Source organism: Columba livia, chromosome 2, assembly GCF_036013475.1.
Source record: "Columba livia isolate bColLiv1 breed racing homer chromosome 2, bColLiv1.pat.W.v2, whole genome shotgun sequence".
Taxonomy (NCBI): domain Eukaryota; kingdom Metazoa; phylum Chordata; class Aves; order Columbiformes; family Columbidae; genus Columba; species Columba livia.
In genome coordinates, this window is record NC_088603.1 from 87,446,290 (window position 1) to 87,472,438 (window position 26,149).

General features: G+C 37.2%; 1 protein-coding gene and 1 long non-coding RNA gene across 23 annotated transcripts in view; one reads left to right on the top strand and one right to left on the bottom strand.

Annotated features, from left to right (window-relative positions):
- Positions 1-26,149, top strand: part of SEMA5A (semaphorin 5A) — a 348,961-nt gene that overhangs the window by 246,452 nt on the left and 76,360 nt on the right. For all 22 annotated transcript variants that reach the window (XM_065052681.1, XM_065052686.1, XM_065052695.1 and 19 more), the window contains 4 exons: positions 482-689; positions 13,861-13,978; positions 19,912-20,093; positions 22,134-22,277. In XM_065052681.1, the coding sequence (XP_064908753.1) occupies positions 482-689; positions 13,861-13,978; positions 19,912-20,093; positions 22,134-22,277 (652 nt within the window). The remainder of the gene's footprint in view (positions 1-481; positions 690-13,860; positions 13,979-19,911; positions 20,094-22,133; positions 22,278-26,149) is intronic.
- On the bottom strand, positions 20,679-24,145 carry LOC135578565 (uncharacterized). Its single transcript, XR_010470350.1, has 2 exons — positions 23,913-24,145; positions 20,679-22,622 (listed from the first exon to the last, which is right to left on the bottom strand). It is a non-coding gene; the product is annotated as an uncharacterized LOC135578565 (long non-coding RNA).

Here is a 26,149-nt window from a genome sequence, read left to right on the forward strand (position 1 = left end):
GATATTCATGCAGTGCTTTATTAAATGAATGTGATGCATATCTAAATCAAATACTTTTTAACAGATAGAATTTTAGAACAGACTGGGGCAATGGTGGACTTTATTGCTTTTTAAACTGCTTTAAAGACAAAGTGTAGTACATTCTGGTAAACTGAAATCAGTAACCCTTGCCATGAATGTGCGTTTATAATAACCAGACTTTGAAAGCTTGTTTTCTAATGACTTCTGCTGTGAAGTCCATTCTCCACAAATGAAATTATTTCTTACTATATTATTTCATATAGAAAACTTTAACGAATGCTTTCAAGTTCTTTTCACTCTACTATAAGCCATTTAGAAAACTCCAGTCAAAGTACTCCTATATTTTAGAGTGCTATTGAAAGCATCCTGCATACGACAAAGATTTTTTCAATGAATGACATCCAGTATGTATAGTTGCTAGTACGATTTTTAGTAACTCATTTTCCTATTGCCTTTGCAGACTATGGCACAATTAAGAAAGTGCTTGCCCCAATGAACCAGACTTCAAGCAGCTGCCTGCTCGAGGAAATTGAACTCCTGCCAAAAAATCAGCGAGAGCCCATCAGGAGCCTTCAGATCCTACACAGCCAGAGCGTCCTTTTTGTGGGCCTGCAGGAACATGTGATTAAAGTCCCCCTAAAGAGATGTCCCTTTTACAAAACATACAGGTATGAAGAATCAACTAGTTTGATTTGATTGGAGAAAAATCCTTGCAAGGGGTTGTGGAAAAATGGGGAGGAAAAATGCCAGTAATTAGGAATCCAGTTATCTCTCTCGCCAATGGCTTTCTATGTACACTGTTTATCAGAAGTGTCTCTGACTTTTTGTACTAAGTTGTTAGGACTAGATGAGACTATCAGGGAATTAGATTGACATTTAAATGCCATTACACAGATTCTAAATTGTGAAATGAAACAGTAAGAAATGGTTTATACAGAAAACAAGTATCTGATAATGTGCAATAAATCTGCTGGTTTCATATATTTAAAGCTTGAAACTTGGACAAATTTAAGTTTTTGGATTTTTTTTTAAGCTGTGTTATAATTGAGTAAATAATATCTCTGTGACTTCAGAAAGAAAACTGTACTGGATGAACTGAGAGTTAAGACTATCTGGAAAAATGGCTGTTTAAAGGTGTTGCTGGATCAGAAAACCATGATATATGCAAATATACTAAGTGAAGGTGTTACGCAGATAACAGTTGTTCAGTCAAATAAGGAAAATAATAACTTACAAATTACCACTTGGTTCTAGACGTTATTATTGCAGTTAAGGAATTTGAAGTTCAGCATATAACTTTTTCTATAGGTTATTTAAAAGTGCTCCTGGGTTATGAAACATACACTGAGATGGGTTATTTCATCTGGTTAGTTATATCTTCTCTTTGATATAAGTATGGTTCTGGTAATTCAGTAGAATTGGTCTGTTATGTATTAGATAGACTATGACCCAGTGTGACAAGCTTTTTGAGAGCTGTGACAGATGCATTTGGTTGTGTTTTGGCTTGTTTTGCTTTCAGCTTGTTTAATATACATTCCTTTGAAAAGCTGGTCTATTAAAGGAGGGAGAAAGGCTGCCAGTTGCCTTTCTTGACTGCTACACTCAGGTTCACAGAAACATTATCTCTGCATCAGACAGAGAGATTATACCTGCCGGAAAAGGCAGTGACCATGTGCAAGTGAAGACATTTTTGACTGTAGGAGGGAATACGCATGTGGTCACAACAGGGAGGTGACTGCAGGACACAGGTGAAAAGTGGTGGCTCAGAGGCAGTGGAAGGACTTTTCTGAGGGACCTGGCTCTGTGTGGGACTCTTGCCATGCAGGAGACCATGGAAAGGCTACTGGGTTGAGAACAAGACCTAAGAAAAAGGTGTGCCCTGAAGAACCAGAGTAGACCAGGGAAGGGAGGTGTTATCATTAGTACAGTTTTTTACCAGCCTCTTATGTGGTCTTATGTAGCATATTTAGGCATATTGTACTAAAATAGAAGTGACAGGACACTCAAAGCCCTATTGGAAGTCCTGAAAAGCTCACTTTAAAGAGAAGTTGTATATAGGCAAGTCTCTGCCTCAAACTTTTGGTTGATTTAGGGGCCAAAATAGGACCAAGTTTTATCTTTGTTTTTGCAAGGTGAAACAGGATGTGTGCTGGTCCTGTAGCCCTTTTTGTTTCATTTCCTCCTTTTTGTTAAGTGAAGGACATATATTTTGCGAGAGGGAGGAGTGTGTGTGTGTATCTGGAGAAGAGAAAAATACAATGACATATACTTGTGCTTCTCTGTTTTCTTAACTATGCCATGATTATGCCATTTTGGTTGTACAAAACATTAAAAATGTTTTCTTAAACTGATGTGTTTATTTTGGAAAGGGAGATTGGGATGCTATCCTGTATACTCTGCACACACAGATAGCTCAATAATATGGGCATCCCATATTTACACCAAGTCTGCACTCTGGTTCAAACATTTCCAGGCTGGGGCTTTATTATGTTATTAGTGACATGGGAACTCCAATATCCAGAGGTGATACTTCCAGAACACCTTTTTGACTGGTGCCTGTGCAGAGGGTCCCACAGGGTCCCTGGTACCTGTGCTTCTGTCCAGATAGTTCCCAAGGCACACCAGTTGTACCCCAGCTTCAGGGCCCAAACTGCTTCTGCTCTTGGAGGGAGGGACTGCTGCCTCAAATCACAGACCCCCTACAGAGCTGCAGCCTAGGCATTCTTCTCCCTTTTTGAGCAGCAGGGTCTAATCGACTAGATTTTAAGAGTTTCTTTTTGTGGTTTTGTTTGTTTGGATTTTTTTGGGGGGAGAGGGGTGTTTAGTTTAGTTTAGTTTTGTTTTGTTTTTTTGAAGTGGTGCTGTTCCCGTTTTACTGAGTGGAACAGTAGTTAAATGACGCAAATCCTGCTGAAATAATAATTTATTCCTCTGCCCAGAGGTGTGTGAGATCTCATCTTCCACTGGAATGACTTACGTAAAAGGACATAAAATTATTACTTGTGGTGTTTTTCAGTCATATATTTTGTAGTTATATCACTTTTATTTGAATAATTAACTAACTGCTGCACCAAAATAGTTACCATCCATGTTTTCTTCCTGGTTAAAGAGTTCACCAGCAATTCTAGCTCTGTATCATGTGAAAGGAGTGGATTTACAGCTGTGATCTAGATAAAATAAGTCATCTCCTTGTCATCTATCACTAGAGACTCAGATTGTTTGGAAAATGCAGACATAATCTATTTCTCACTTATCACTTACTTTTGGCTTGACATGTTTTTTCCTGTCTTATGCCAGATTTCAAGTGTATTTAGTTATTTGCATGTGGAGAGAGTGTAGGTACATTACTTGGGGCTATAAATTTCATTAGGTGATGAGACATCTGAAACTAAGTCACTGCATTGCTGGGTGCTTTAATACTCACATTCTTGTTATATGTTGGCAACTATTACTTCTATACTAAGCAATGGGTAAATAGAGTAATGAGTATACCTTACCTAAGGAAAATGCCTTGGGACATTTTTTTTTTTTTTTTTTTTGGATTATTTTATCTATTCACATTTGTCATACTGTGCCAAGGCTATATTCTGAACTTCCGTCAATAATAACTAGAGTTTCTTCCCCAGATCAAGGGCATGTGTAGTCTTTAGCATCTACTTCACATAATTTTTGAGAAATAGAGCATGCTTGTATATAAATAACAGCCTTAAAAAAGCCAAAAGGCTGGAGATGTACTAGCTCATCTGTCCTGCCTTTTTGTGTCACAGGCAGACTGCTCACTGTCTAATCTTTTCTAATCTTTTTGTTTAGGTTTATTGCAAGGGTTTCAGACAATGCAACTGCAGTCCCTCTGTTGAGCAGACTGTTACACAAGCTAATATCTCAATATTGAGAGAACTTTCTTGAGATTGTCTGGGTTTTATTTTTATTGCATTATTCCTTGTTTTGTCCTCATGTACCAAACTCTAAAGCATGTGGTTACTGCGTTTATTTGTAACTTATTATGTCTCCTTAATTATCACCCTGATATTCTGTACATATTTTGCTAACATGTATTTCCTTGTAAATCTGTTCCTCCAGCACTTTATTGTGGTGGAATCCTCTGTGACACAGTGTTGCCTCTGGCAGACATTCCCTCTGATTCAGGACGGTCCTGTTCTATCAGCTCATGGCTCCACTCCCACAGACACTGTTATCAGAGGCCCTTGAAAATATTGTTTTACATTTGGGGATTGATTTTTTTTTTTGGTTTTTGTTTTTGTTTTTTGTGTACTAGGTGCAGTTCAGTGCGATTTATTGCTGTGACAGCAGACCATACCACAGGCAGAGCCTGTTGTCACACCTGTAGTTTGCGTTACTCAACACTTCCTATTATGCCACAATGTTTTAATTGTTTATAAGTAGCTTCTGTTAGTTACTTGGATTGACAGTTTTCATGGACGGGGTCTCCCTCAGACTTCTGCCAATAGCTGAATAGTTTTGAACATCCTGTCATAATCCTGCTGTTTTCAGGAATCAGGTAGGGAAAAGTAGTTTGGGCCATATGAATTCTTACAAACAGTTCTCCAAAAAGCCCTGCCACTGTCATGCTCCAGGAGGAAACAGCAAAGCAGTTACCTTAGTTTGGCTCTCCTTGGGAAAAATCCTTAAGATTTGACCAGGTTATTATCACCTCGGTATTGTAATTTACACGTCAAACTTTTACAGAAGACCATCAACATTATTTACTAGAGCTTTTATCTTCATTAAGAATTCTCCAGCTCTCTGTACTTCTTCAGAGTTGAGTAGGCCAAGCATAAAGTGTAACTGACTTTTGTATACTCATTAATTGACTATAATGCGAGATAGAATGATAAGCATGAGAAGATAACTATTAAACTCCTGGAAGTTGCATTGTTTGCTATTTACTTTGAAGGCTCTAACCATCTGTAATAAGGAATAAGATCTGTGGCAGGGGGTCAGGACTCCATGCCCTGAAATGGAGAACTAGTCAGCTTTCTTTTATTGGCAGCTGTAGCCTTCAAAGCAACCTTGGATGGCAGTGATTTCTCTGAGGCAAATTTGTTGATGTAATAATTTGAAGTAGAATTTTCAGTACATTAGTTTTGAAAGTAGGGGCAATGAAAGGTTTTTCAGCCCAATGTTCTGCAAAATCTTACCAAGCAAGGGTCAAGAATTGGTATTTCTGATGGAAGGTGTTTCACACACTTAGAAGGCTTGAAAACTGATCTCACTATGATGTTATGTCTAAGTAAATAAATAGTGCCATCTGCTAAAAGCTGTATAAACAGTGTGAAAAACCAACTTTTGGAAAATTTGAGTATTGTTTCTTACTTGGTGTACTTAAAATATTATTGGGTCACAACGTTATTTTGCTGAGTAATGTTATCATAACTACTCTACGATAACCCTGACTTTTCTCTCTCTGTACTCCATCATTTTTATTTTGGCTTCATTGTTAACCATCAACTATGCAATCTGTACATACACAAAAGATAACTGTAGCAGCACAATTATAAGAGAGGTACTGGATTAACTAACATAAGAAAATTTTTGCAAATTTACTTGTGCTTTATTTCATTCCTAGAACTCCAACAAGATTATTGGATTAAGTATTTCAACTGCTGTTGCATTCTTTTATTTTTCCTTGTCCATAGATGCAGCTTCCTCAGAAGTAACTCTCTCATTCAGTGCTAGCCTTTTTTTCCTGGGAATAAACCACTGTGGCTATCACTACATAGCAGAATAACGATTCCTATATAATAAGGTTATAAAAGTTAACAAAGAGTAATGTGGTCTAAACTATTACTACGTGCTAATGTGTCCAGAAGAGCTTGCCAACACATGGAATTTAAATAGCTTCTTTGAAATAATCATTCCAGAATAGTTATTTTTAGATTTCCAGGTGGATTTCCTTATTTCAAAATATGCAATCCTTATTGCAGTTTCAATCAGAGAAACACACAGCTACATTAGACTGTTGGAACCCCTTGAGGCATAGTCTGAATTAGTGATTCCAGAGTAGTATTCCAGATTCAGAGTCTTCATAAATTTCCCAAACTAGGAGAAAACATAATCCTGTCTAGATTATAAGCACATTTAAAAAAAAAAGTGAAGAGGTTTTTTAGGTATTAGACGCACTACAAAATTATCTTCCATTGGTGTGAAACTATGAGAACATTAGCAAAGTCAGAAAAACTACGAAATAAACACACTCAAAACAAGTACAATATGATTCCCATACTAGGGACTCAGTTGAAGCTATACAGGTCTGAGGGTGGCCTATATTTCTTTCTTCCTCTTTGAGGACCCGCATTTTTGCAGAAAGTGTCTTTGTCAGGCCCACAAAGTGCATCAGAGGACAAACTACACAATTGCATTATTCTGCACCTGAAATATTTAGTCACAACTCTTTACAGTGTGTGATCTATGCATGCACATGTAATATTTAAAGCTCACATTTTTGGCAAACAAGAAGGAATTTTGATAAACAGGTAGAATTTTACAGCCTGCTCCCAATGTATTTATTGCAGTACCCTATGAGGACAAAGGAAAATGTCTTTTCTTTTTAGTTTGCAAAGTCTTAAGAAAACCAGATGGACTTGACTGTATATTTGCAATTCAGATTTTTATTAGCAAGTTATTAAACAAAGAAGTGAACTTAGAAATAAAAATTTTAAACCAGCATATGGTTTTCATATGTCATGGTCCAAGTCATTGCTTTAAAAAATACCAGAAGTTTAAGGAATTTTATGTTCAGTGTAGTTACTGTCAAGTTTTTCTTGAAAATCACCTGACATGGTTAAAGCAACGCACTTTCCAAGAGATCAGTTCACTAGTCATTTGATACTTGGCAAGTGTATTTTCTGGAAAAAGAAGTTCAAGGCACTGGATGTTTTAAAAAAAAAAAGAACAAACAAACAAAGGCAATTCTGGAAGGTTTTTTTCTTTTTTATTTTAAAATAATTTAACATATCGGGTACTAGCCTGCTATGCAGTCAGGCCAGCACATATCCTATGTATTTCAGTTTATGATGTTCTGCATTACACACCAGTTGTTTTCTCATGAGAATTATTTGCAGTTCTCTTAATATTCTATTATCTTTTTGTGGACATTTTCATTTATGTGAAGTTGTACAGAAAATTAAAATCTGAGTTTGGAGTTCACTGAATGTATGGAAGAGAAAGACAGAGTATTCTTGATGCAGTAGTGTGCACTGTGGGCAGGATTCCAAGACAGGAGTTTTGATGCTCCAGTTCTATGACCCCAAACTGAGTGGCTTTAAAGACCATCTGCTCTACATAATGTTTTCAGGCCAGTGGAGGCACCTACACTTACTTTTGGAATGAGAGGTAACAGTGCCCTCAAAATGTTGAGATACTTGCTATCTGGTTACTACTTTTAAGGGGTCACATTGTACATGCTAAATCTGGGCCTGCTATCTTTGAAATTGATTCATATTCTAGTATAAAGTTAATCTCAACATATAAGTTTAAAAGAACCTAGGTTATAGCTGACTAGAAGGATATGGAAGTTGTGTGCACTGTTTACATTTATATCCGCTAAAGATTTGCAGGTCTTTTAAGGACACGAGGATGCTGTATGGAAGCAAATATGTCCAACCTGGGCAATCACTATTGTTGCTGTTCTGATCTAGGAAGACATTGATATGTAGGAAGACCCCCAAATCTGTTGTTCTTGAGTTGTCTTGTTTTGTAGATAGCTTAGATTGTCAGACCCTATTTAACAGTCACAGATTTGCAGGCTTTAGTTTCAGCCCATCAAATGTGCTCTGAACACCCTATCTGCACCTGGTTGTCCCAGCCTTTCAGTGCTCCTACCTCTTAATCAGAGGGCTGGAAGCTTTGTCTTGGCTGATTGACATGGTTGAAGACCGCAGATGTTATTTCTTTACAATGAACGGCAAGCCTACCTTCTCTTGTAGAGAATATGCTCTGAAAGTTGTCTTTTAAATTTTTCCCAGGTAGACTCACTTGGAAATATCTGTGCTCAGAGAATTGTACGTTATAAACAATTTTACTGAAAAAAAAAATACATATATTTCTGATTCTGGATTTGAAAGGAGGAGTTTGTGAATTTAAGGCTAGTATTGACAGTGCATACTGCTAGATTGAATTGTGCCTAGATGGTGTTTGTTGCCTTATAGAAATTCACTTACAAAGAAGCAATGGTAATCCACACAGAGTGGCTGAGATAATTAAAGGATTTTATTTTTCTTAATGGTACATGCAAGGGTTAAGCAGGATTCTGAATATTTGACAAGGATCTTAGTTTGAATTCCTAGGACTTAATAAATTGTGTGCCTATTGTTCATGTTCTTCTGCATCATTGATCTATATCTTTAGATCCCCATTCTTCATTGCATTTATATATATACACACACATATATAGCTACAAAATCAGTAGTAATGAAAACACTGATAGGTGCCTGTGTACAGAAGTCCGGCATCAGATTGATGTCTTCATTCAGAAGCAGATAAGACAGTGCATTCAGAACATGAGACAGGCTTTTATCTTCAGTTGTCTGTTCAAATTTGCAATGAGGAATCTGGCTTCTGTGAAATAAGATGGTGACCCCATGTTCCGTTCCTGGTATACAAAGTGTCCAGATCTCAGCTGACAGTAATTGGAACTAGGTGGGCATTGCTACCTCAGTACAAAGGATTTGAACGGGTCAGAAGGCTCAAATATCCTCTGTTCTTCAAAATGCTGTGTATAGGTAAAACCAGAAAAATGTTTCATTGAACAGTCATCGAAGATGAACCTCTTACATTTATACATTCTCTGAATAAAATGTTATGGCTCAAGAGGATACCAGATTAGCATTTAAAGTGTATATTAATATGGGAATATCTTTTTCCTCTAAAAGGAGATTTAAAAATCTCTTTGAAATCAAAGGTATCAGGACATAGCTTTTAATATTAAGGGTTTTTTTTGTTGTTCTTTGAAAAACATAATGAATTCTTTTTAGTCTAAAACTGTATGGGATTTTTAATATATTTTGCTCTGAATGGTGTTCGTTTCTGCCTCATTTTCTGTCAGAATAAATCATCTCAAATGTAATCGAAGTAGAGCAGTTTTGCTAGTCCACTTGGTGATAATTATAAAATAGCTGAGAAAAACGACCTGCTATTGCTGGCTTCCTTTGGAGGGGGGTAACTTATGGTTCTGTTACTAATCAGTCAAAATCCATTGTTTAAGCATTGCATGACTGTCAGTAGGCATATGGAACCATCACAACCAAATGAATGCCTTGCAGGAGAGACACTCAACTACCTACCATCTATGTTTGGTAAAAATGTGAATTGTCAGTGTAGAGGAAAATTAGAATCAATCAGTAGAAGCCAAAAACTATTGAATGCTTTTGTAGAGAGTGCTGACTCTACAGGGTAAGTGGCATCAAGAGTCTTAGAATGAACAAATTCACTTTTATTCCTGAATTTTCTTCCTGCACAAAATTGCCACTTTTAGCAGTCCTGGGTCAAATCATGTGACATCTTAGACATGTAGGCTGGTGACTACTGGGAATAACAGACAAAGCATTTATTATTATATCTGGTGAAATTGAGATGTAAGGTAAACAAGATAAGATAAGCTTACTGAACAGCTCTGCTACTTCCAGTGCCACTATCTGAAAGGGTCCTGTCAACTGAAAGACCTAATACCAATTATAAAATTCATCTAATGTTTCAATAGTAGCATCTAAAGTGGCTTTAATTTAGAAAGAGATTTGGGAGGAGGAAGGGATAAAGCTGTGTAGTGGTATCTCATTTTCTGCTTTCCTTGCTTACACAAATTTGGCAACCATTTTGTACAATTTCTTTTGTTGTTTCGTGTATGCACTGAAGCTGTCTCTTATTGCTGTCCCTTAGGAGAGAGATTCATTAAGAAAGAGTTAAAACAATATACAGTTTTCATTTATGGAGGACTGTAAGGACACATACTTGAGAGATAAATAATATTTCCTTTAGATTTCACATTTCAGATAGAAGTTCTGATATTTGCAGATTTGCAAGCTGACATGGCTTCAGCTGGATAGAGTTAATTTTCTTCCTAGTAGCTGGTATAGTGCAGTGGTTTTGATTTTGGATGAGAATAACATTGATAACATGCTGATGTTTTAGCTGCTGCTGATCAGCACTTACACAGAGTCGAGACCTTTCTGCTTCTCACCCCACCCCATGAGTGAGTAGGCTCAGGGTACACCAGAAGTTTGGAGGAAACATGGCTGAGATAGCTGACCTAAACTGACAAAAGGGATCTTCCATACTACATGATGTCATGCTCAGTATGTAAACTAGGGGGAGAGCTGTCTGGAGAGCTGCTGCTTGGGAACAGGCTGGGCATCAGTCTCTAGGTGATAAGCGATTACACTGTTCATCGCTTATTTTGTATATTCTATTATTACTGTTGTCATTACTATTATTTTTTCCCTTCCTTTTCTATCCTATTAAACTATGTTTATCTTGATCCATGAGTTTTATCTTTTTTTTCATGAATCTCCCCCATCCCACTGGGGGCAGGAAGTGAGTGAATGGCTGTGTGGTGTTTAGATGCCTGCTGGGTTAAACCACAACAGCAGCTTTGTTCTATCCTCATTTTCTATCTGTAAGCTTATTTTGTTATCAGTTTTTTCTTTTGTCTAGGCATAGAAGGTTAAAATAACTTGCTGCTGTTATTCACACATTAAATTATCCCTCAAAGGAAAGAAAATGGTGACATAATTAAGCAAATACAGATTAAAAATTACCTGCATATTACCTCTGTTCTACTTTTCATTTAAAAGAAAATATATCCACTTTTCAGAGATCTAAAAGAAATAAATAAGAAAAATGTCTAAGATGTGAGGCAGGGAGGAGAACAAAAAAGGATTGCTCTGCCAATACCTGAGAACAGGGCAGCTATTTAAGCCAAGTCCTGCCTCATTTCATAAATATATCTGACATGGTGAACTGAGATGCCAGAAAGAGAGTGATGATGCTGAACTAGATGTTAGTGGTATGATTTTTCTGTCTGAACATAAGATTTCAAAACTTGAGCTTTTTGCAAGATGAGACCTAAATATAATAATGTCTGGGACAATAAAAAAAAAAAAAGTTGGCAAAACTGGAATTTTTCATGTGAAGTATACTTCTCAGACAAAATTTTGTGTTGCTTTGTTTGGAATAGTCCATGTTTCTGGGACTAATTTATGTATCCTAGTGTAAAGAAAAATAAAATAATTAATGAAGAGTGTTAATACTTCTCAGTTTTGGAGAAAGTTCTTCCTACTTAGCCTCCTGTCATCTGCATGAGGTTAACTGAGTTATTAACTTCTTGAAATTATGGTTTTCATATGCTCAGTAGACACTCTCAACTAAATTCTGAAAATAACTGCCTCGTCTTAATTTGGTCCAGGGCTCTCTGAACCTGTTTGCTATACTGAAATGGCCATGTTCAGTGTCCATGGAGTGATTGAACATGTTTTCTCCCAGCACTGCAAGGACTTTTCAGCATTTTTTTAAACTTTATTTCTTCCATCAGACTAGGATCTATTCTGATATCAAGAAGTTGTAAGATGGATCAAAATATGCTGTTAGTGCCCTACTTGTAACCTCTAAATGAGTTGTAATGAAAGGTTCAAGCCATTTTGATTTTGCTGAGTGGAAAATAATGTGGAAACAAAAGCAAAAGAGGAAATGGGGTCTAAGAGCAGAATGAGAGAAGGATCAGCTTACTCTCAGGGAAGAGGGAGTGTGGTTTGAAATGAAAGGATACTGACTTTTAAAATATTTTTAAATAAAAAGCATCTAAAGCGTATTAGCTACATTTAAAAAATATTAGCACTTAACATAAAGGAATAGTGAAGTTGGAAAAGTGAGCACTTCTGCTTTGAGAAATAGCACAGCTAAAGTTGTCAGTTGTGCATTATGTCAGCCTTTAACTTTTGTTGTTGTTGTTCTTTTTTCATAAAACACGTGCTTTATCAGAGATACTCTGAAGGAGATCACTGAACATCTTGTCTTGCAAATACTGGAAGGCCAAGACACTTAAAACTTTCTGTAATTTGCATTAATTGTTCTCCTCACTTTCTAGATAGTTAAATGGAAACATGTGCAGCCTGCGTTACAAAAATGCTAAGTGCTCACAGCTGCAAGAGCCATCAGTGGGAACCCTCTTCTGAACACTGAATCCCCTAAACCAAAAGATTTCTCTTCAAACTAGCAGGCTAGTTAGGAGTACTTAGGGAGTTTTGGCTACTATGTCTCTTACTCTGTGCCCATTTTGCAGATGGGAACCGTGATCCCACATAGTCTTGGCAGTCCACATTGCCAAGTATACTGTAGAAACGAGTTCTTTGAAATTTATAAGCACTAAGAATCCTCTCTGATGGTATTATGGAATAGCATCCATGGGAAATAGTAAGTCTGAGTTTTGTCTGATGTTACCATGGAATTACCTGAGGAATGCAAGAGATAAATAGAAATATGAATAAAACACAGGATTTGTAAGGACAGAATCACAGAAGGGTTGAGGTTGGCAGGGGCCTCTGGACATCATCTGGTTGAAACTTCTACTCAAGAGGGGTCACCTAGAGGCAGTTGCCTAGGACTATATCCAGGCAGCTTCTGAATATCTCTAAGGAAGAAGACTTCAGGAACCTCTCTGGGCAACTTGTGCCAGTGCTCAGTCACCCTCAGAGTGATAACGTACTCATGTCACTGGGTATCACCAAAAAGACCCTGGCTGCCCCTTCTTTGTCCCCTCCTTTCAGGTGTTTCTGTGTATTGATGAGATCCTCTGAGCTTTCTCTTCTCCAGCTCTTTCAGCCTCTCCTCACACGAGAGATGCTCCAGTCTCTTAATCATCTTTGTGATCCTTCACTGGATATATGTGATGTGAATGGACAATTACAGAGAGAATGATAATACCCATGGATTTAAGTTGAACAAGAATGATCAGTCTAACATTTTTTATAACCTAGACAAAATGTTTGAATTTGTTATTTTTATGTGGAATTTGTAGGTACTTTTACAAGTGCTAATTATATTATGCTTCACTATGATGGGACTTCCACCAATTTTCTTATGTATCTTGAGCTATGAAGCTGCAGAACTATTGCCTGGACTGTTAAGACTTGACCTACCAGTAGAAAGAGAAAGCTGACATTTAATAGAGAAAATAATTTCTAGTTTTGTATAGTGGGTATTTCATAGTCTGTAAGAAGCTGGACTTCCATCTTTCTCTCTAACTTTCTTTTTTCCTCCTCATTTGCCACTAGAAGGAAAGATATAGGGCAGCATGTGATATTGGAGAGGTGTGATGGCAGCTACCAGCACCCCTTTTAACTTATTTCCAGGAATTCTGTAGTAGCGAAGAAAACAAATCAGAGTGTTTTCAAATTAACTTTCAAAGAGTAGACATTGTAATTTGATTTCTGACAAAAATGATAGCTGTAATTCCAAAATGGATAGAAAAGACTATGAACTGTAACTCCTGAAATCTTCTGTACTTTGAGCAGACAAGGTATACTTTCTATAATATGAATTGCTGTAATTCTATAGTAATAAGTACAAAAGTAAGTTTTGACAGCATACCATGCATGCAGACAGAAATTCAGCTGTGCACTTAAAAGAAATCCTAGCTCTGCGTAAGCACTCAAATTAATTTTTCTTCTGTTTTGTCATTTCATCTCTGCCATACCACAACACAGATCAATTTCACTATCTGTTTTAGGCCTATGAAATACAAAGAGATGTTTCATAGTTATTTAGAGAAATTTGGCTAGTAGAGATGAAGATCAATGTTCATGTTTTCTGGCTGGTTTTCATTCACAGTGCATGTATTGGATCCCAAGATCCTTACTGTGGCTGGGACATGGTGATGAAGAAATGCACAACGCTGGAAGAAAGTCTGAGCATGAGTCAATGGGAGCAAAGCATTACAGTGTGTCCAGTAAGTCCAAATACATTAATTTGTCTCTCAAAATGTTTGATTCCATATGAATTCCAAGAAAAGGAGCTGGCATAGATTTTTCAAGCTCAGAAAACTGTATTTAATGCCATTTTTCTCAGGCCTTACCATCAGATTTTAACAGGATATTTAGTTTCTTTTCTACTTTTTATCAAACTCCTTATATAATGTGATCAAATTATTTATAGTGCTTTCAAAGGGTAGGGGTTTTTTACCTGCGATGTCTGTGTTCCCACCTTGAAATCAAGTGTTCACGAAGATAAGTGATATTGACATGTTTTTCTCTGCACAATTTTTCTCAATTTTGTACTTTGAAAAAAAGTGGTATAATCTTTTAGAATCATTGCTAGTACAAAAGTCCATGTAACATCTTTTGAAGTCCATGGATTGGAAGGGTGAATTGGGTAAGACTCACAGACATATATGACAGGAGTGATAATTTTAATAGACTTAGTTTTAATATTTACAGTGGTTTAACACTCCTCTTTTAAAAATAATTTTGAATAAATGTAATATAATAAAAACAAAACAACAAAGTTTATTTATATCTCTCCTTTTTAACATGGTTCCAGTGTTGTTTTAATATTGATTCTTCTTCCTCACTCCAAAAAGCACAAAAAGAGGGTCAAGAAGGATCTTCTTTGTGCTACTAAGCTCTTTCCTTTGGGGACTGATGCTACTTCATCTTTGCCTTCTGCCCATGAAGAGGAAACCTTTCGAAATCATTTCTACTATTTTGCTAAGGACTTCTTGAACTTGTCCCCACTTGCCACTGGAGTACATGCATCTATGAATTTATGCTCAAACAACATCTATGTTGTAGTGTCCATGTGTTCAACAAGCTCCTTTTAACCTGTTACTGACACTCCCTTCTCTTAAGCTGGGCTTTGTTTGAGTTGGAGATGTGCAAAATTAGTATGAAGTCCTGCCCGCTTTCACTTGTGATCTCTACATGTGTTGCAGCAGCCTAGTAGATACAAATCACTGATTCTGAGGTCCTTGAGACCTAGGTCCTGTGTTCTGACTGTCTGTGTTTGACATCAAATAGGAATTTTTTAAACAATATCTTGTACTGTCCTTTGCATCTGTGCTCTCACATAGTCACCAAATAAAAAAGGCTTGTAATATATTTATCTGCATTGGCATTTTAGCTCAAATCACGAGCAGTTTGGGGGCAAATACTCTGATTTTTCCAATCTACTATTCTTTGGTTCACATCACAAAGCAGTCTGGAAGCAGACAAGACACATTACTTTCAGATGAAATTAAATCAAAAATGTGCTCCAACTACTACTAGGCATTTGGTCCTTGGCTAGAGTGAGTCCAAAGCAAAGCCACAAAATATATATGGTGTATGTGTCAAGTATTCAACACCAACTGTTTTACTTTCCAGATTTGCAGTTTATATGCATTCCACTTGCTAACATAGACATAGTCATGGCCTTACAGAAAGTCTGGATTCAGTCACTAATGCTGTCCTTGCCTCCCTGACTGGCAAGTAACTGGGTGCACTGTACAGTATATTTATTTCTAAGTACATGGAGTATATTGTATCTCCTTGCGCTAATCCCACAGGCTAAATGTGGTTATGTGGAGGGTTTGCTTGTGGCCCAGCTGGGTTACTGTATTAGGAGGGATTACTGTAATGGGTTGGTTGGTTGATATTTGCATGAGTGGTCTGCCTACTGCTTAATCTTTGAATTCTGGCATAAGCCCTTTGTCGAGGGTTAAGATTGCAGGGTGACAATAAAACCCTGGCAGATGTATTGTTAACCCCCTCTCCCCCCCACTTACCCCTTTTTGCCCCTCCCTCTCCCCCCTTCCCACAGGTGATCAGGAGGGAAAGAAGGACAGAGAGAAGAGAGTTGGAAAAATTAACAATGTTTTACTAATGCTACTAATAAGAATAGAGAAAATAATACAAAATATACAAAACCAATCTTGAAAGTCTCAGCAACTGCAGAGCCGGCACCTGAAGTCCTGAATTGGACTCTGCAGCCAACTGGAGCTGGATTCAGTCTCTCACTAGGCCTCAGTTCGCAGGGACGACTAGCAAGGTCCTCTCCTAATGTCGCCATAAGGAAAAAGGGAAAAGGGAAAAGGAACAAGGGATGAGATCCTTGTGATCTCGCACTTTTATATGAAGTATTCACGTGAATGGAATGTTATATACAGTTGGTCAGTTTCTTGGTCACTTGTTTCTCGTCGCCACTCTCGCGAGATGTCCATCTGTGCTTATCAATAAGTTTGCATTCCATTGCTAGGTTTACCAAAACATGTGTCTGGTTCTCCCGGAAAATGCAGTTAATACGAAGGCTTTAGCTGACAGGCAAAATTCACTGAAAGAGAAACTTGTTTTTAACAAAACCAGGACACCCTCATTTTCTTTCATAGATACAAAACATGAGGCCAGGAGGGGATGGGCGGGGAGGGAGGAATGGTTTAGAAAGCAGAATTCAATTGTATTCCATTCAACTGGAAAAACAATTATTTAATATCTGTTATATGACAGTTATGTAGGACTTGACAGTCTAGTGAAAGCAGGGGAGCACCAAAGGATTGATCAGAAGCTCATCCGCAGCTATGAGACTTATTCTGCATATCAGAGATGAAAAGATTTAGGAAGCCTCCAAAGGAATTTTGGAGTTGAACAGATTGGGATTGCATAATGTAAGAAAAATTATGGAATTAACTGTCTAAATTGAAAAGCATGGTTTTACCACTGTCTTAAATCCCTGAACTCTAACTAACACATTATTGAACAAATTCTCAAACTTCATAGAAACTTTCCTTTAAAGTAACACTGTATTCTGGTGAACTGCAATCAATTACAATTTTGCTTAGTGAGGCTTTCAAATATTTATTTTACAGCATTTTAATGTGCTATATTCACAGGATATGTAAGCCAAGAAGTAATGAATTTCATTTTGTAGGCAACTGAGCTATGTACATCCTTAACGTTCACTATATACATTTTAGATAATGTTGCATGCAGAACATAACAGAATATTAGAAACCATCTACCCTTCCTCTTTTGTTTCCAATCGGTTCCAATATGTTAATTGTTCGTGAAACTACACCGATCTTTTTAAAACTACAGCAATTTTGTCAGATTCATGCATGACCAGTTTCTTCTAAACTCAGTTCAGAGAGAAGGGCCTGTTTATGCACTAGTTTAGCCCAAAATTTAAAGTGTGACCAGTTGCACTTGAGAAATTATTTCCTAGGGAATTATTCATCTCTCTGAATATTTATTGACATGTTGTGGTAGAGCAGCGAGTGGGCTAGGAGAGGTAGCTGAGCATCTGTGTTACTGTCTCTCTGAACTTTGAAGATAATTTGTGACAAATGTGGTTATTTTTATTAGCTTTCTTTGATTTAATTCTCAAGTTGTTTTTTCAGGTTATTGTTTTGGTTGGCATGAGTACACCAATTGTGCATGAATACAGATAGAAATTCATGCTGTGGCACATGTATCTACTTTGAACTTCTTCCACTTGGTCAGATATCCTTACTATTTATCCAATATTATTTATAGCAAGGAAGATTCATTGTTTTGCTGCAATATTGTCCAGTGGGACCACTTGCAATCCACCACTTGAAAATACAGTCTGACACTATCAGAGAACTTTTACAAGGAAAGTTTTGTTTTGGTTTGGTTTTTTAATTTGTGGGGTTGTTTTGCATAAGTATGCAAGATGAAATGACTTTATTTTTACAGCTGTGGCAAATGATGGGAGAGAGTATAGTACAAGATCTTACATTAATTCATTAGCAGCTTCAGGAAATGCTCCAGAGCCACTGAGTTCTAGACAAAGTAATCTCAAACCAAAGAGCAAATGTAAGTACTTGGTCACTGAAGATGTGACCTTTACTCAAAGCACAGAGGCACGAACCTGAAAGATGGATGCAGAAAGGCTCACCAGTAGATTTTTATTTCCTAGAGTCCTATGATGAAATTGTTTGATATCATTTCTGAAAGGGAGATATTCATAGCGAGACAGAGCAGGTGAGCCACAGGGAACAGCAGAGACTGCAGTGGGATGATCTTTACAGAGGTAGGGGAAAAAAATCAAGAAAGAGAAACCTGCCATCAGTATGTGCTTCTGCGCTCAAGATTTCAGCTAAGTTTTATGAATACTTTCCCTACCACTTGATGTAAATCATAGTAACCATAGACAACTGTAGCTTTAGTTTGTAATTGTAGGTGCAACAATAAAGATGCTTTGGTACAGCATAGAAATAGAAAGCATTTTTACATCTCTGACATTAATTGGATTGGGGATATATCATTACTATTTTATGGACTGTGTATTTGTTAGACTAGCAGTGTAAGAGAGAATGGGTTTACTTGTCAATTAATAAGAAGTATTTCCTGTTGTCTTATGAAAAACAGCAGTGTATACTCTGCACGAGCAAAGGTTGGGGAGTTATTTTCAATAAATAGCTGTCAACAGAATTTTTAAATGATTAATTGTGTTGATGTCAGTTGAAGCTGGCAGAATATACACATAGCTGTTCTGCGGTGAAGCGGTATCTGTGAAAAATAAATCATGAGGAATGTAATTAATAGTGAAATTATGGAACCTTTACCACAGTGGAAAAAATCAGCCAGCACCCAGCACTGCAGTGGAAACATCTCTTGTGCTGTAATCAAATCTCTTGTATCTTCAAGATATTAGTGAAATGTATACTTCCCTCACCACTGTTAAAATGAAATAATACTAAAAATAGCAAAGGGAGACACCATTTCAAACCATCGTGAAAATCTACAACTGTAGTTCCTATTTCAATATATAAGTAAATCTTACAGTGTTACGTTCTTCAACATTTGATAAAATATGCCTGACTACAACTGGTAACATATTTATTATTATCTAAGGGTGACTTTAAATGCTGTTTAGCCTGCACTTGTTAGTACTGTTGTTTTGACTGGAAGTTAAAATGTGACAGTCGAAAGGCAAGTCCTTCAGCATTTAGGTGAAAAAGTGGCCAACATTTCCATTTATGATCACGGTTTTGTCAGGATTAACACCTTGCTAAAAGAACTAATAATATGAACTCCCGTCTTTGTTAAGAGAGCTGAATTCCCATGTCCAGCCCCACTTTCTTTAAAAGTTCCAGTAACCACGGAGGCTGTTGTAATTTCCATTAACACATTTTGTTTCAGCTGGACAGTAGAGATTTCTTATTAACATGTGTTATAACTGCATGATAGAAACATTCCAGTCAAGATGAAAATGGTCTGACCCTTCCATCCAAAGGTGTTGAGAATTGACTTCAGTGGGAGCAAACTGTCTCATCATGTAGGGTTTGATGCTGCTTTTTAAAAATGTATTTAGGATTTATACATGTAATTACACTTAATGTTTAGACAGAGTTATATTTAAAACCACATTTCGCTTTTATGAAATGATGCTATATGATACGTACTTCGAAAAAGTGTTGTTATGAAAAAGATACTCATTTGGGAGATTTGAAATTGATTCATCCCTTTTTGTTACCCTGGACTATTATCCTCTGCTGCCTCTGCCTTTTGATCTAGGTTTAGGTTTCCACAAGCATTCTTACACGTGCTGTTTTACAGACAGTATCCATGTGCCTAATCACAGTTAAATTTCAGGAAACAGGGAATATGGTAATCAGAACAGATTCCATTGAATCACTGTAGGCAGGCATGGTTGCGAAAGGTAATGGTTAGCTGTGATTATTGTTATTGCTATAGAGGTGACATCCAGTGGCCTGGCAGCTACAGAAATTTTAAGGGTATCTTGCTGTCTGGAAGGTGTATCTCTCCAGTGGAGGCTTTTATTGTTGGTAGCTGAAGGCTGTACCTCCATGTACTGCAGAATTAAAAGGTGGTATGAAGGAATTGTCAGGTCCCAGGTAAGCCTTTCTGTTGTGTTTGTTTCTAGATGAGGAATCTGACAGTGGATGGGCATTTTGGAACATGGTCACAATGGAAACCTTGCACCCACACAGACAGTACCAGTGTTGGTTCCTGCCTCTGCAGGACACGTGTGTGTGACAGTCCTGCTCCTCAGTGTGGAGGTTGGCTGTGTGAAGGACCAACCATGGAGATTGCCAACTGTTCCAGGTACACAAAGCAATTTCAGGTTCTGTCGCTTGTGGTTTAAATGCTTTAAACTTAATCAGAACCTACCCTTTGAAATCTCAGCTGCAATCCACTGATCCCATTCTGTGCACAAAACAGCTTATAGCAATGACCACAGCAAATGAGACATTAGAAAGTATTTCTCAGACTTTGTGGGAGAAAGAATGAGCCAGATGAGAAATAGTGATTTCAAATGCTGTGTGCCAAATAATATTGTCCTCAGCTACTTTTAACAAAAGCTCAAAAAGAAAAAAAAAAAAAAACAAACAGGTAATATCCAAAGTATGATACTTTTTCTCAGTTCTCTAAGTCATAAAACTTTTTTCTGGAAGTCAGAAATGTTTACTTTTTTTGAGATCTCTTGCCATTGTTGTATTCGCCCATTCTGCCTTGGGAAAACTGCTTTAATTGTATCTTTTTGGTTGTATCATGACATCTAGATCTATTACCAACCTGTATGGCACTCTTCAGCCAGTCTTGTCTTCTTCAGGCACATAACCACTCCCAGAAAAAAAACAGTGAGAGCAGATCACCTCAAAGAGGCAAAGAACACTGCATTAGGAGTTCATTGTTAAAACATTATAAAAACTTTAATTGCAAGATGAAACTTACATAGTGGTGCATTCTGTTTATTTTCAGTGATTCTTTCTGCTTTTTGTCTCTGTTTTGTTTTGTTTTTCTTTTTTGAACATCAGAAGCACATCATGGTAGTGAATAAAAGTGGTTACCCTTCTGCACAATTAACTGCAAGCTATGTAAGTCGAAATAGTCCATTTCAGGGTAATTATTAAAAACATAACAATATAGTATATAACATTAGATGAGAAGAATAATAAAAAAGATAAGCAGGCTGTGAGATACCGAACAATCAAACAAGAGTTATTGTCTCTCAGGTTTAGAAGAGAATTTGGAACATGATTTAGGACTTGATTCATGTACTATCATTGGCAGTGTATCCAGGTACTTTATTCCTTTTGCCACTTGAGTCAGATATTGCATTGACAGAGATCTTATTTTTTTGTCTGTGTTACCAGTGATATCTGACTCTGTTTTTCAAAAACTTTTTTCTGCATCATCAATTCTCATATCCCTTATAATGGTCACAAAGATGAGTGAAATTTAAAGTGGTAATATTTGTGATAAATTACCTGAACAATTTCATATCATTTTTATTATTGGATTTATTTTGTTTTCATTGCTAAAAAAGTGAATTCAAAATCAAGTAAGACACTATTTTAACTTTGCTTTCATGATGAAACCTTAAGAACTAATTATAATTTAGTTTTATTTTTGTTGATTTCTGTTTGTCTTCTACCAATACAGAAACTTCAAGCTAGCCATCAAAAGATTTTGGGAACTGCTGAAGTGCATCATTTTTTGATTAGGACAGGGTATGAAATTCCTTTTGAGTTGTTTGGTCTAGTATATTTTTTCCTAGGGTATATTGGGAAGGGACAGGAGTGTCCTTTCCAAAAGTTCACAAGTGCAGGGTACAGCATGTGAATTCTCTTAGGTTTTTTGTTACATTACAAATGAGGTATTTGGTGCGTTGTGAGAAAACCCTGTTGAAATTGCAAACTAATGAATTTTGACACTTATTGCTTTTTTTTTCCTTTCATCATTATCAGAAGCAAAACTTGACATTTTAATCTCCCTGAAGAAAAGACCCACAAATAATAAGTGGAACAATATGTAATTAAAAGTTATCTTCATCAATTTGATACAAGAGTTTGCAGATAACATTTACCCAGAATAAAGTGACCAAAAGCAGCTAAACAGTTTCACATCTTTCTACTTCTTGTGTAGTAAGGTCACTTTAGCAGTTGCTGATTACAAAGCATGAAATATGGAAGGATCAGAACACCTTTCTTTTAGTTCAGCATGCTTTAAGAAATGAAACACCATGTAGTATTAATGACTTCTACAGAAATATGAATGGGCAAGATTCTGCTGTCAGTCACACCTAATCAGCCATTCGCTATGTATAACAGATGACAGAGCCTGAGCTTTTTATTCTACCAGAAATGGAGGCTGGACACCATGGACTTCTTGGTCACCTTGTAGTACCACTTGTGGAATAGGCTTTCAAGTTCGTCAGCGTTCCTGCAGCAATCCAACCCCTCGACATGGAGGACGGGTCTGTGTGGGACAGAATCGTGAGGAGAGGTGAGCAACCTTTTTTATGCTGTCTGTTTTAATTTCTTCTGTTCAGCTGTATTCCGTAGGACATTTTCTCCTTTACCTGCACTGGTTTTCTCTTCCCTTTCCTTTCACTCGCGCTTTAACTCCACTGCTGCACAGTAGCAGTATTCCCATTAGCAAGGCTGTGGATCTGCAGCAGTTCTTTCATCTTTCACTTAGCTGCATCCTTCTGAGCCAGCTGAGAGCTCCTGGTAGTGCCAGAGAATTGTGCTGAAGCAATGTGCTGCTGTCCCTTGAGACCCCGAAAATTGATTCTCCTTGAAAACTGATTGCAGTGCGTTTGTATTGTAATTCGCCCAGCCTCAGAACCTGGAATTCAGAGCAAATATAGTAAGGTCACAGCACTATGTTACTGATGATTTGAGTTCATTTTTTTCTGTCATAAAAGAATTAAGCACCTATATAACATGAAAGGAAGTTTCAAGGGCTTTTTTTATATTCAATAAATATAATACACCTTGAAGTCAAATATCTTTTAGTAAGGTTTAAGCGTTTTTTAAAATTGTTTGTGTATATATATAGTAACTTTTGAGCAGATCAAGTCAGCTCAGATTTTGATTTTACCATCTACTGCTTTGGCACTGGGCTGGGCATTTTGTCACTAGCTCAGAATGTAGAGTTCAGGCCTCTGATTCCATTTTACATGCACCTTAATCTCTCTAAATTGTAGTTTGTGCATTAGGAATTTTAACAGGAATTAAATATTTATTCAAATACTAGAATATATTCAGATAAACTGCAGCTCTTAGATGTATTATGTTGTTTTCTGAGGCATGCCAAAAAGCGAGATAGCAGAAGACTTGTTTTGGTGTAAGAATTTGGAGTACTATAGTTATCCATTCAAAGAGATGTATGTGGATTCGTTTCCTCTCACTATGTACTTGCAGCTTACTTCATTGTTTCTGTATGGATGATTTAGTATCCTATATTAGCTGTTGTATGAAAGCAAGATTCAGTAATCTTTATGATGAGTTTCAGTGAGGGATTTAATTAAACACCAATTCTGGCATTTCTTCAGATGAAGTGACATCACACACTTATGTATTAACAGATCATCAGGGACATGATCTTTCTAGCTCTAAATGTAAAGGATCAGTATCATAAACCACTTTTTGCTGATTCAGAGTCATGAATATTTACCATTTCATTGCAGAGGAGAGCATTTTGTTATTTTGTAAATTGCTTTCTGGAAGTGGGTTGCCCCACCAAAAGGCCATCATCACTAAGTGTACATTATATCTGTCATTACATAGCTCTGTCTTAGCATGAATAAGTTATTGATTTTCCTGAACTGAGAGGTCAGTCCAGGGCAGGATACAATAAGACTTAATATAGAAGAGTTTAGTTTTGATAGACCTTTTGTTGATGGACTATGAATGTTATAAATCATCGTTCATCTTACGTTTGACATGGAATAAAAGCCCAGTAAAGAATTTCAGAGAAATACAGAAAACCGTGAGAAATACTCTCATAATTATAGGATAAAATATCCAGTATTAAGACAATAGGTGCACTGAAAATGCAGTTACAAAATGGAAAGTGATACTTAGAATAAGTTGAAATAACAGCAGCCTAGAAGGATTGAATTTTGTTATGTACCTGTTTTGAAGGAACAGCAAGCTTATGTTGCTTTACTTTTGTAGCCTGCAGTTACTTGTTTTCCTCTCCATCCAGGTTCAGCAGGAATCTGTGATGTATGTTCCTGTGAGTTTACTTCAGGATGCCTTTTTCTCATATACTTCCTCTGTCACTGTTTCCTGTCTCCTTGAAACACCCTCCGCTCTCACCAGCCCTGCACCTTCCTCCCACCCACTAGCTTGCTCACAGCTGACCTTCCTTCCTCTAGCCTCATTTTAAGTTATCCACGATGTGTGCTGATACTTTTAAAGTGTTGTTTTTTTTTTTCTTTTTTAGAAGTAGTTTTAAAATTTATTTCCAGAAGGTGTAATATGATAGGAAGATTTGTCATATCATTTTTAAAGCAGCTAAATGAATGAGGCACCAGTTATTTGCCAGGATTTTTGTTAAGTGTCAGGTCAAGTACTTGAATAAATCTTTTCAGAGCTGTAAAAAGAAAGTCCTGGGAAACTTGCCATCCAGGGCCCATCCCACCACCCCCAGCAGGAGAGCAGGGCAAAGCTGGAGGTTGTGGCCAGATTCAATCAAGAGTCTAGATCATAGGTGAAATGACAAGAAGGCAGCTGGGAAGCCAAGCCACAGGCCAGGGTTAGGGTCAAGTTCAGTGTTCACTGGGCTGATCTATGGCAACAGTGCCAAGGCCAGTCCACACATTGAGATCTAGACTATGGGGTGCCATAATGGGCCAGGCATAAGGTCCATTGCTTCTCCAGCAGCCCAGCTCAGGTGGGGGTTGAAGGTCCCTGCAGAGCTTAAATAGATCTCCTGGGCTCACAGGTGTGGGTAGCAGTCCTAGGTGAGGCTTTTGGGGACCATTGAGGCTTTATGAGAGTCCTCAGGGCTCTGACAGCTCATAGAGTTTTGAGCTGTGAGGGAAATGAAGTATTTACAGTAGTCCTAAATCACTACTTCACTCCAGTACCATTGGAGTTATATTTGCACCAAATGGAAACAGTTCCTTTGAGAACTGGGCCCAGTACATTTAGGCAGGCTAGGCAAATATTCCATGTGCAGTAACTCCTAACAAATGTTTACCTTGGGTTTGTATCCAGAGTACCAATAAGCAGCTTCTCAGATTTTCTCATTTAAACTAATCAATGCTTATAAATAGCCTAACATACTAATTTCTTCATGTCCCAGCTCATATATAAAATTATTCTATGTGTCGTATTAGTAAAAATTAGTTGGTTTACGCATTGTGTGCATTTGTCTTTAGAAAAGTGTATATTCACATCACTTTCATGTGTTCTGGGGCATAAATAAAGACCAACATTGTGCCAAACTTTGAAAAAGCTTTTCAACAAACAGTGATTTCCGTAGAAGTCCTTTGCATAACTCCATGGAAAGCAAACACAGAGAAGGCCTATAACTGAGGTAAATTCACCTGCAGATGTGAAAGCATATTTAGTTTGAAAGTATTTGTTCATGTGTTAAGAGCTAAATATTTGCCTAGGTTGTGTTTGTTTTACCTCACAAAAGCCATGATTCTATCATGGCTAATGTATCAGGCAGCTCTGTGCTTGCTGGTCATTCACTTGAAATCAATGGCAATATTTACCAATTTAAAGTGTTGCAGCTAGGTTAAGTTGTTGCATGCTCTGCTGCTAAACGGGTGTGGGGCAGTGGAAAACAGTTGACAGATAGCAGCAAAGACTCATACTACAAAGTCAATTTGCATTGTAGAAACAGGTCAAAAGTGCAGCTCATGTGCGTTTATAGAGAATATGGAGAAGGAGTAAAAATAGTTTAGCAAAATTTGCTAATCAGATAAAACTATTTTGCAGTTAATATTCCAGATGGAAGACATCCTCATGAATTCCTTAGGGGCTCAAAAATTTCCTTTTTTTCCTGTATGAGAAATATTCACTGAAACTGCTGGAAAAATACCTACATTTTATTTTACAGAGTCTATGGTATTCTGTCTTGACTTTATCATTGAATGAAAATATTTGTCCTCTCTGTGGAAGATGTTTTGGATATGTGCTCGTTAAGTCCACTGCTTTCCCTCCTATCTATGCAGAAGTGGTGGACATTAGAATGAGAATTCTTTGCTTTTAGTGGGAAGAAAGAAAGAGAGAGAGAAAGAAGGAGAGAAAGAAAGAGAGAAAGAAAGAAAAAGAAAGAGAGAAAGAGAGAAAGAAAGAGAGAGAGAAAGAGAGAAATAAGGAAGAAAGGAAGAAAGAAGGAAAGAAAGAGGA